At 50.5% G+C, this 11,481-nt stretch overlaps 1 protein-coding gene across 2 annotated transcripts; it reads right to left on the bottom strand.

The window, feature by feature from the left end:
* Positions 1-8,182: 8,182 nt before the first annotated feature.
* On the bottom strand, positions 8,183-11,006 carry LOC125937871 (colipase). Of its 2 annotated transcripts, XM_049652770.1 has the most exons (3): positions 10,703-11,006; positions 9,028-9,150; positions 8,183-8,565 (listed from the first exon to the last, which is right to left on the bottom strand). In XM_049652770.1, exons 1-3 carry the CDS (start codon positions 10,784-10,786, stop codon positions 8,434-8,436), a joined length of 339 nt encoding a protein of 112 aa, XP_049508727.1. In that variant the 5' UTR covers positions 10,787-11,006; the 3' UTR covers positions 8,183-8,433. The 2 variants fall into 2 exon arrangements, with proteins under 2 accessions (XP_049508727.1, XP_049508728.1); XM_049652771.1 differs by lacking the exon at positions 9,028-9,150.
* Between the last annotated feature and the right edge of the window lie 475 nt (positions 11,007-11,481).

The raw sequence follows: 11,481 nt of genomic DNA, 5'->3' as shown, positions 1-11,481 counted from the left end.
CAGAGGGACCAGCAAGTGCAAATGGCCAGGGGCCAGGTGATTCTGATATGTTCAGAGTCCCAGTGATGGCTGCAGGGTGTGTGTGTGTGTGTGTGTGTGTGTGTGTTGGAGGTGAGGCAAGAGATCTAGTGGTGGGCAGGCAGCCCTGGGATGAGTAAGCCCTGCAGGTCCCATAAAGAATTTTGGTATCAAAATGCCCTGGGGGGTGGGGTGGGGTGGGGTATTGCTTTGAAGCAAGGGAATGACATGATGGGATTTACCTTAAAAAAAAAAAAAAAAAGATTCCTCCTGGAAAGAATGGGGAGAGGGGGGTAGGTGAGACTGTTGCAGGGTGGAGGTCAGGGGTCTGGGGTGGGTTACTGGGAAGAGTGAAATCAGGGAAGCCAGTAAGAGGCTACTGGCAGTCCAACCCTCTCCTGCTTTATTTTCTTTATGGCACTTAGTCAAACGCAATAGATAGGATTATACATACATAAGTAATAATTGTTCATTAATAATATCTAACACATATATGTTAGGTAAAAACTATGTACAGTAAAACGATTTTACGTTAAAATCAATTAATTTAAAACCCATGCAAACACCCTCGTAACCACCACCCCGATCGAGCTACAGAGCACTTCCGGCACCCTGCAAGGCACCCTTGGGCTCACTGTCAGTTGTAGGGCGAAAGGTAACACTCTCCAGACCTCTTCTGTTCTAGATTAGTTTTGCCTGCTTTTGAACTTCATGTAATGGAATCACACAGTATTCTTTTCATGGCTTCCTTTGCTCAGCATTTTGTGCCACTCTGTCTATTTCACTTATTTATTATCTGTCTTCTCCCTAGAGCTGCTCATGCTTGTCCAATAGCAAATCACGAGTCGCAAGAGTGACTGAAGTTAATTAAAGTTAAGCAAAATTTAAAGTTCAGCTCCTCGTTCACACTCGCCGCATTTCTAGTGCTCATTAGCCACACGTGGCTAGCGATCACCAAATTGGAACATGCAGAAAAAGCACATTTTCGTCCTTGCCAAAAGTTCTACTGGACAGCTGCTCTGGCGTGCCAGCTCCAGGAGGGAAGGCGTGTCTGGGCATTTCTGTTTGTTTTGTTCCCAGCTGTATCCCCGGTGCCTGAAACGGTACTTGGACACAGTAGGTCCTCGGCATTTGCTTGTTGAATGAATTGAATTGTCAGAGAGATGATGGTGGCAGTGACAGATGTGATGGCCTAGCGCTGGGGATCGCTGGTGTGGGTGAGTGTGGGGGAGGAGGGAGACTGTAGGTGCCGTGCCAGCTCGACTGAAAAGGTAAGTAGGGGGGCTCCTGGGTGGCTCAGGTTAAGCCGAGTGCTGACAGCTCAGCGCCTGGAGCCTGCTTTGGATTTTAGGTCTCCCTCCCTGTCTCTCTGTCCCTCCCCTGCTCGTGCTCTCTCTCTGTCTCTCAAAAATAAATATAAGTTAAAGAAAAATAAACATTAAAAAACAAAAAAGTGAGTAGGAGTTTGCAGAGAGAAGGTTGTGCGGCGGAAGGAACCGCAGGAGCCAAGACGGGAAGGCCTGGATCACCCTGGTGTGTGTGTGAGCGAGAAGTAACCTATCTGCGGGACTCTAAAGGCAAACCCGTGATATCTCTTTGGTCCCCCTTTGGGAAAAATCCGGCGCCCCTCCGCACAGACATCCGCCGTCCCCAACTCCAGCCCGGGCGAGAGTGGGGGCGGCGGTGAGGGCGCAGCGCGGGAGGGGAACCTGCAGGGAGGAAGCCCAGGGGCGCCATCTCCCCGCAGGACGACAGGGAGATCTGCATCCAGGAGCAAGAAGTGCAAGAGCGGGTGCTGTCGCCGGGAGACCGAGGGCTGCGAGTCGCACTGCGCCCCCAAGGGGTCCGAGGGCAGCACGCGTCACCCGCAGGTGGGTGGCGGCGCCCCCTGGGGGCGGGCGGGGTGAGCGGGGAGGACCCCCGGAAAGGAGGGGCAGGGGCGGACCCGGAGCCCAGGGGAGGGTGCGGGGTCGGCGACGGCGACCCGGAGCGGGGAATTGTCTGCTGCGACGGCACCTCCCAGCCGCTTGGGGGAGCCTGTGGACCGACCCAAGGTGGGACCCCACGCCAGGGGCTTGGAATCCAGATGGTTTGTTGTTGTTTTTATGTTTATTTATTTTGAGAGAGAGAGGGTGGGAGTGCGAGCGGGGGAGGGGCAGAGAGAGGGGGACAGAGGATTCCAAGCCGGCTCCGCTCTGACAGCGGAGAGTTGGAAATGGGGCTGGAACTCACCAAAGGTGAGATCATGACCTGAGCCCAGGTAGGATGTTTAACTGACTGAGCCACCCAGGCGCCCCCATGCTTCTCTTTCTGATATAAGTTCCCCTTTTCAGTGGGTCATCTAAGTAAACTCTGGAAGTAGCATTGTCAATTGGCACAGGTAGAAGGTCTGGTCCTAATCATGGTTCTCAGCCCACCCTTCTCAACAGCCCCACGGGCTCTGCTGTGGCCCCAGGTGTTCTGGGCCAGAGGTTGTGGGCTGGGGTAGCCTCTGAGCTGGGTGTGCAGGAAAGGGGTGTTGGTTTGCTCATGAAAGGACTTCAGGAGAAAAGATGGAGGTCCCCTGTGGGAGGGTGTTTTTTCACTCGGGATAGACACCTGGGCTAATGACAGGAAAGGTGATGCCAGAGAATGAACTAGGAGAGCACCAACAATCCTAGGGGTCAGCCTGGAGGAGGCAACCAGAGGCACAGACTGAACAGTGCATGAAGGGGTCCCTCAAGCCTGGGCTCCTCTGCTGTGTGCAAGCAGATGGTCTTGCAGGGGAGCACTTCCAGGGGAGTGAAGGCTGCCCCCTCAGGGCTGAGGGCAAAGCAGCCCCCAAGGTCAAGATCAAAGTCCTGCCTTTCCCAGACATTCCTGGGCCTGTGTAAGGAGTGTCCCTGCCTGCCGAACCTGACGAACCTGACGTGTGCATTTCCAAAGAATGAGAAATCATTTAACATCATCTATGGCCGTTGTAAGAAAATTGAAAAAAGGAAGTCAGCTAAGAACATTGTCTTGTAACGCTCCCTCTTTGCTGCCTTCCCCACCTCCTCCATCTATTCCTACGCCTCCCCAAATTTGTGTTCTTGCTCCTAGCCCTCAGAGCCTCCACCAGCAGGGGAGGGGCAGGGAGGGAGGGAGGGATGATGCACCATCACTGGAATAAAGACTTTTCAGTGTTTGCTGCCCCTGGTGCCAGGGGCTGGGGAGGCGTGGCTGGGATGGGCCGGGCACAGGTTGCTGGGGAGTGAAGGGGCTGAGAGGCCGGAAGCTTAGGCTTGGGCCTTTCCCCTGTTGGGGCATGAAAAAAAGTCCCCCAGAGGAGACTTGAGCTCTTCTCCCCACCCCAACCCCTTTCTGGCTTCAGCCCATTCATAATCCACCCGCCAAAAGCTCAGTTCACACCTGAACTCTTGGTTCCCCCTGACCTTAAAGGTCAGAAATGTGAAAGGAAGTGTACAAGACAAATGTGTATGAAGAATTGGCAGTCTCAGTGGGTAGAACATGCGAGTCATTCTCTGGGTCATGAATTCGAGCCCTGCGCTGGGTGTAGAGATTACTTTAAAAAAAAAATTGCCTGTGTTTATGGAGCACTTACTTTATGCCAGGGGCGGTGCCAGATCCCTTACACACAGGATCTCATTTCATCCTACAAAAAAACCTTAGGAGGAGGGGTCAGAACTTTGATCACCCCATCTCAGGAGAACCTGAGACAGACTGAGCAACTTGTTCACAGTCACAGCGCTTGAACGTGATGAATCGGACTCTTTTGGGAGATCAGAAGAGAAAGGAGGGATGAGAAAAGGAGAGCCAAGGAAAGAGAGTGAGGAAAAGAAAGATCAGAGCGCCTACTGTGCTGTGGGGACGGGGAGACAATGAATCAGGACGAGTTTCCGCAAGCTGTACCTTTGGGTTGTGAGGCTTTAAGAGCCAGACGCTAGCTTGCTGGCTGTGAGTGTCGTGAATTCTCTGCAGAAGCAGGCTTCAAGGCAGCCCTGCTATATTTGGGTTACGTTCTGGGAATAAATAATTCAGATTTGGGACCCAAAGTTCCATGGTTAGCTACACTTCTGATTAGCTGAACCAAGTGTGAACCCAGATCTGAGCCAAGTATGTCCTCCAGGACGTCAGGCTTATGGTGCGAGAGCTCAGTAGTTGAGATGGAAGCTGAGGTTTACTTAAAGCACCCCCTGTAAGTCTTAGCAACACTCTAACCTTTATCTTGGCGGAAATTGCTCCTAAATGTGTCAGACAGATCCACAGTGTCACATGTACTTCAGAAAGACACAGGGCTGCGGTGCATGAGCTCCCCTTATTTGGAGAAAATCTATGAAAGGCCCTTGGAAGGGGAGATTGCAGGCTGGAAACCCAGCCTCCAAGAATACCTAATGTCTTCAAATTTAGAAGGGGAGGGGGAAAATACATTGCTGATGTGATTACACTGGTTTCATACAATGAAGAGGAGAAACTTTTCCTCTACCCTCTTAGGTTCAGTGTTGGGGGTCTGCAAATTAAACTGACAAAAGACAGATTGGCAAGAGAAAAGAGAGATTTTTTTTATTCACATACAGACGCATGTGGGGGAGTTCACAGAAAAAGGTGACCCAATGAGTCAGTTAGAATTTGGGGCATATATATCATCTTTATTGGGGAAGGGGAATGGGAGAAGGACCCTCTGGAAAATGGCTTCTTAATAGGGGAAGAAAGAGCACTTAGGGGAAAACACATTATTTTTTTTTTCAACTTTTTTTTTTTTAATTTATTTTTGGGACAGAGAGAGACAGAGCATGAACGGGGGAGGGGCAGAGAGAGAGGGAGACACAGAATCGGAAACAGGCTCCAGGCTCCGAGCCATCAGCCCAGAGCCTGACGCAGGGCTCGAACTCACGGACCGCGAGATCGTGACCTGGCTGAAGTCGGACGCTTAACCGACTGCGCCACCCAGGCGCCCCTAAAAAACACATTATTTTTAAGAAAGACAAATGGGCCCTTAGGAGAGTAGATGACAGTTATGATAGTTTTTGTGACAATGTCCATTTAGGTGTGGTGCTGACTTCTGCAGTGATAAGATTCCAGCACAAAGAGTCAATCTTTCTTGGTTGCCAGAAACTTCTCCAGGAGGGACTTTATGATAGTTGAGTTCTTTGGGGAGGCTCTGCTTTTAGACAGATGAAGGAGTTCAGAAAAATGCCTCTTCTCAAAATCCTTCAGCTTAAAAGAGCAGCACTGTCCAGCAGAAGGTGCAATGTGATTTTAAATTTTCTAATGGCCATATTTAAAAAGTAAAGAGAAACAGGTGGAAACAATTTTGACAATATAACACAATCAAAAATGTTATTTCAACGTGTAAAAATTATTTGAGATCTTTGACATTCTTCTTTTGGTAATAGGTCATCTGAATCCAATTTGTATTTTACGCGTACCCCAATTCAAGTGCTCAACATGTGACTAATTGGTACCATATTAGACAGCATATGTCTACAGGGTCCAGCATCCGGCATTTTTTATGGATTCAAGGCTGAAAATATTGCCACTTCTGTAGCTGAATTTGTAGCAGATCTAGAAAAAAGTTACAGCAAGGTGGGGAGCTCCTGGGGTTAGGATATTAAGGTGGAAAGTATCAATGGCAAGGCTACAACCTATAGGACATCTTTATGGGAATTTGAAAACAGGGACTCCTTGGGGCCCCTGGGTAGCTCAGTTGGTTAAGCATCCGATTTTGGCTCAGGTCATGATCTCCCGGTTCGTGGGTTTGAGCCCCACATTGGGCTCTGTGCTGACAGCTTGGGGCCTGGAACCTGCTTCAGATTCTGTGTCTCCCTCTCTCTCTCTGCCCCTCCCCCATTCATGCTCTGTCTCTCTCTCTCTCTCTCTTTCTCAAGATAAATAAACATGAAAAAAAAATAAAAATATTAAGAAAAAAAAAAAAAAAAAGAAAATGGGGTCTTGTCTGGGCTCCAGGCTGGGTGAGAAGAAGGTGCCTTTGAACAGCAGCAACACAACAAAAAATATTCCCCTTCTTCCAGCAGTCGTGTATTACTCAGTCTCAGTGCCAAAAACAAGAACCACTCCAGATGGTTCAAGTAGAAAGGATTTAACACGGGGAACAGGGGGTTGAGGTCTTTGCCCCTTGCTGCCACAGAGCCCAGCTTCCCACTCACCCCTGGAAACTAGGAACATTTCCCTCGCACCCTTTATAGACTGTAACACAGTGCTGGGCACTATGGTCATTCAACAGATGTATGAAGAAGTGAATGAATGCAGGTTCCCACCCAGCTTTGGATCTAGGCACCACGGAGTATGACCCAACCCTGCCTCAGAGTCTGAGCCCCCTACTGGGTTAAGATATTGAAAGCCCCTCCAGTTGAGCACTAACTTAGGTATGGAGGATACTTACCTGACTCCCCAACAGCCTTTACCCCTCTTCCTTGCTAACTGAACCCCAGTATTGTTTGGCTGGTACTGGGCCCAGCCCTGGGAGAGGGATCTAATTAGCCCAAGCCAGTCATGGCGGTCCCATTCCCTTTGCCCAGTACTTGCTTTCCCAGCTTCCCTTGTGGCCAGAGGTGGTCCCTTGACCCAGTTGGAGCCATTGAGATATGGAGATGTCAGCCTGGAGGCTTTTGGGCAAGATAAGAAAGTAGGCTAGGAGAAATAATCTGCCCTCAGCCCCTATCCAGCCACCCTCTACTCCATGCTTCCTAACTTGAACATGGTAAGAGAATATGACCATTAGGAGCTGCCGTGAAGGCATCTGCCAGTTGAGAGGAGGTAACAGACGCACAGTTCTGCCAACACTTCCTATCTCCAGACTTCTTTTTAATGTTTGTTTGTTTGTTTGTTTGTTTAGAGAATGAGTGGGGGAGGGGCAGAGAGAGAGAGAGAGAGAGAGAAAGAGAGAGAGAGGGAATCCCAAGCAGGTTTCCTGTCAGTGATCAGCGCAGAGCCTGACGAGGGGCTCAATCTCATGAATCATGAGATCACGACCTGAGCCCAAATCAAGAGTCGGACGCTCAACTGACTGAGCCCCCCAAGGTGCCCCCTCCAGACTTTTTGATTCATGAGAAACATGTGTCCCTATTTGTTTCAGCCATAATTCCTTGTTTTTTTTTGTTACTTTTCAGGTAGATCCTGTCTTAACTCAGAAACCTAGTGGCTACTCTAAGGATTCCTTAATCACAGACTACAAAATCCTGGGGCTGGGAGAGCATCTCAGCTTTAATTAGTTCATTCTCTTCCTTTGCATGAATCTCCTCTCCTACATCCCCACTGAGGGTCAGTGAACCTCCACTTGCATATCTCAGTGACGGGGACCTCAGTACTGCCTAAGGCAACCTAGGTTTGATGGTTTTTATGTTAAACCAAAACCAAATTCCCTACAATCCCACCCATTTGTCTTAGTATGAATAATTGGGAAAGAACCAGGAATTGTAGAATGGGTAGGGGGGTGGAGTTAGCGGGTGTGCTGCTAACTTTTTCTTTAAGTTTTTAATTAGCAGACCTTTCTTTCTTTCTTCTTTCTCTTTCTTTCCTTTCTTTCCTTTCTTTCTTTCTTTCTTTCCTTTCTTTCTTTCTTTCAGTTTATTTATTTTGAGAGAGCACAGTTGGGCCAGGGGTAGAGAGAAAGAGGAAGAGAGAGAATCCCAAGCAGGCTCTGTGTGGTCAGTGCACAGCCCCACACAGGGCTCGTTCCCATGAACCGTGAGATCACAACCTGAGCTGAAATCAAGAGTCAGACACCTTACCGACTGAGCCACTCAGGCAACCCCCAGATTTTTCTAATTATGTGACATTGAGCAAGTTGCTTAACTTCTCTGAACGTTAGTTTTTGTTTTATCTATAGAGACGATATATTCTCCCTCCTGGATCGTTGTGAGGATTTGCTAGCAAAGAGTAAGCCCACAGCAATTGTTAGTGGTTTGACTCCTTAACACATAGGTTGTGTCAACCAGCTGGCATATCTGAGAGTTGGGTCCAGAAAGCAGATAGGACCCCAGGACAGGGGCTGGTAAATTTTGACGCAGGGCAGAGAATATGGGCCATTATGACTCCCCTCGAGAAGTGTGTGCATGTACCTGTCTGAGAACTTGAGGGGCAAGAAGGGCATCCCAGGGAGGTGTCACGGTCCCCAAATGGAGAGGTTCTCAGCATGGCTGCTTCACAACCTTGTCTCCAGTCTGTCCAGCCTCATCCCGCCTGGCTCCCAACCCACCCCTCCTTCCTCTGACCTATTGACTTCCTCTGACCTTGATGAGGCAAAGGCTTGAGGTGACATCAAGGAAGACGCTGACTCAACAAGAACATTCAGGAGCCTGGGGAAGGTTGCAGGAAGAGCTTTAATTGCTGAGAATCCAATCAGAAAAGGGAGGTGCTGGCCAAGGGGTGGCCAGCCAGGGAGGGGTGGTGGAAGAGGGGCAGCCTTCGGTGGTTTTACTCCCGGGAGCGTCCAACATCGTGGCAGAAGCCAAAGTTGGTATTGGTGATGGAGCCCACGATGGTCTTGTCAACCTCACAGGTCAGGCCCCGTTCACAGGGACACTTGTAGTAAACCCCATAGAGTGTCTGCAAAGACACAGGGCCATTGGAGTCACAGGCTGTGTGTTGGGGGGGCTACTTTGGGCATAACATGCCCCCTGGCCTGACCCCAAGAACCCCTGGCCAGTCTCTTTTCAGTCTGTCTTCTTCTGACTGCCACCCCAGAGGGCACTGTGGGCCCCGAGGCTGGTCCCACTCTGTGCATTTACGCTGACTAACTACATCTCTCTGGGGAGGCCTCTATTCACCTGTCCGTGAAACGGGGATAACAACCCCCTGCCCCCATTCATCTCACTGGTCACTTGTGAGGGTCAAAGGAGATGATGGCATGGGAAAGTGCTTTGAAGCCTGCTGACCTCCCCCTCTTAATCTCAGCGTTCAGGGCCCAGGCTGACGCTCCTCCGCGATCCTATCCCCAAGCCTGAGGGCCCTCCTCCTCTGAGCGGTCCCTCTTCCCACCATGACCTCCCCCACTCCGTGGGCACCCACCTTGGCAGAACACTCGCTGTTCTCACTGGCCTTGGGTGCGCAGCGGGCCAGGCTCAGCCCCGTGCTACGGTGGCAGCATTTGCTCTTGCATTGAAGGCTGTTCAGGCAGAGCTCGCCGTCTTCCTGCCGGGGCAGCCGGTTAGCCCAGGACCCCTTCCCTTGGTCCCTTCTCTACACCCCCCCTGCCCCGCCACCCACTGCCGCTGACAGTGCCTCCCCTGGTGGGGGCGTGTGTAGAGGAACCCAGCCCCTGGGTCTGGGGGCCAATCCGCCTACCCCCAGCCCCAGCGTGTGAGAAGTGGGCAGGGTAGTGGTTGCGGGTCAGGACACGGGTTCTAGCACCCGCTGTGCTATCAACTCCCTGGGTGACTCTGGGCAAGTCACTGCCCCACACTCTGCCTCGGTGTTCCCAAAACAGGGTCTCCAAACTTCTCTGGTTCCCACGCTCCGTGGAGGAGCCTGTGAAGGGTGAGGACCTTCTCCCTGGAAAATTCCTCCCTCCCCTGACTTTTACATATAACCTCAGGGGGATCCTGGACCCTCTGAGCCATGTAAGGCCCTGAGTTAAGAACCTTTGGGTACAGAGGCAGCATGGGGCAGCGTGACAGTGTGGCTCTGGAGCCAGCAGCCTGGGCTCCAATCCCAGCTCTGTGTTTTCCAGCTGTGTGACCTCAGGCAGGTGGCTTAACCTTTCTCTACAACTGCTTTCCATCTGAAAACGGACCTGATCCGAATAGGACCTATCTCGCGTGGTCAGTATGAGGCATTTAGAACTGTGTCTGTGTGTCCCTCTAGGTCAGAAGCCAGACTCACTGGGAGAGCTTTTTAAACTACTGCACATTTCTGAGCCAGGGTTTCCAGGGCAGGACCCTAGGGCTCTAGGTTTTTCTAAAGCTCCCTCAGCCAGTTTGAACCATTGCCCTGAGCATGTCCCATGCTGGTCAGCCTTGTCTGAGGCGCCAGCGGAAGAGGGCAGGACCGTCGTGGGCAGGATAGATAGAGATGCTTCACCTCTCAGCCTCCTGGCAGCCCCAGGTAAAGACATTAGAGGTTAAGATCGAAGCTTAAAAAATCTCCACCTGGGCACATGCACCCCAATATTTATAGCAACACTATCGACAGTAGCCAAATTATGGAGAGAGCCCAAGTGTCCAATGACTGACAAATGGATAAAGATGGATAAAGAAGATGTGGTGTGTATGTATGTATATATATATATATATATATATATATATATATATAATGTAATAATACTCGGCAATCAAAAATAATAAAATCTTGCCATTTGCAACAATGTGGATGGAACTAAGAGTGTATTATGCTAAGCGAAATTAGTCAGAGAAAGACAAATATCGTATGATTTCACTCATATGTGGAATTTAAGAAACAAAACAGATGGACATAGAGGAAGGAGAGGAAAAATAAGATAAAAAAAAAACAGAGGGAGAGGTGTTGGTGGGGGCTGGGCTAAATGTGTGATGGGCATTAAGGAAGACGCTTGTTGGGATGGGCACCGGGTGTTCTCTGTAAGTGATGAATCACTGAATTCTACTCCTGAAACCATTATTACACTATATGTTAACTAACTTGGATTTCAATAAAATTTAAAAATTAAAAAAAAAAAAAAATCCCTGCCTGGATGTTCAGATGACTCCTTCCCTGAAGCCCCTCTTACCAGGTGGATAATGATTCCCCGAGGGTCAGGCACCGCATAGGCCACTGCGAGGGCAACCAGCAGAAGGACGAGGACCTTCTCCATGATGGACGGGCACAGCCGGTGTAGACAGCCGCTGGCAGGTCAGGTGGCAGAAGACAGACCCGGCCTGGGTGGTGGAGGTATAAAAGGGACTCTGTCCAGGTGTGACTCACCTTCCCCAGCCCGCTCGCTGGGCTGCACGTGAACCGAGGCCCAGCTGTGGCCAATCTGCTGGGGGGCGTGTCCTGATAAAGCAAATGGGCGACACCTGGTTCCTTGTGCATGCGTGTGCGTGTATGTGTGCACCTGTGTGTGTGTGTGTGTGTGTGTGTGTGTGTGCGCCTGTGTGTGTGGTGGTGATACTGCATCGTGGTTGGGTGTGGACTCTGGAACACTTTTACTTGTAAAGTTATTAGCTGGGCAAGTTATCTGTTCTGAGCCTCAGTCTCCTTATCTTCAACTGGGGATCATTTTGAGAGTTGGGAGGGCTGAGGGAGTGAGTATGTCGCATATATCTTAACACACATGGGTAGCTCAGCCCCGGGCTTGGCTCTGTCATTAGGATGTGTCAGCCGCTGTTACCGGTGCTCCGTTCCCCGCTGGTGCCCGGAGCCCTGGTAGGGCTGGGACTCGGGTGAGGCGAGAGAGGCACCAAGGGTGTGAGCACCCCCTTCAGCTTTGCATGTAGGCACCTCTCACCCCAGTCTAGGCCCTGCTTCTGGCTCCATCCAAACCCAGGGATCAGACCCCGGTGAGGA

The sequence above is a fragment of the Panthera uncia genome (assembly GCF_023721935.1).
Source record: "Panthera uncia isolate 11264 chromosome B2 unlocalized genomic scaffold, Puncia_PCG_1.0 HiC_scaffold_24, whole genome shotgun sequence".
In the NCBI taxonomy this organism is placed as follows: Eukaryota; Metazoa; Chordata; class Mammalia; order Carnivora; family Felidae; genus Panthera; species Panthera uncia.
This window is presented reverse-complemented; position numbering and strand designations above follow the sequence as displayed.

Bases quoted from the DNA above. Each gene is read 5' to 3' on its own strand.
- LOC125937871 (XM_049652770.1), bottom strand. From the start codon at position 10,786: ATGGAGAAGGTCCTCGTCCTTCTGCTGGTTGCCCTCGCAGTGGCCTAT. The intron at 9,151-10,702 runs GTAAGAGGGGCT...CTGCCCCGGCAG, and splicing joins GGGGAATCATTATCCACCTG to GAAGACGGCGAGCTCTGCCT. The intron at 8,566-9,027 runs GTGGGTGCCCAC...GTGTCTTTGCAG, and splicing joins ACAGCGAGTGTTCTGCCAAG to ACACTCTATGGGGTTTACTA.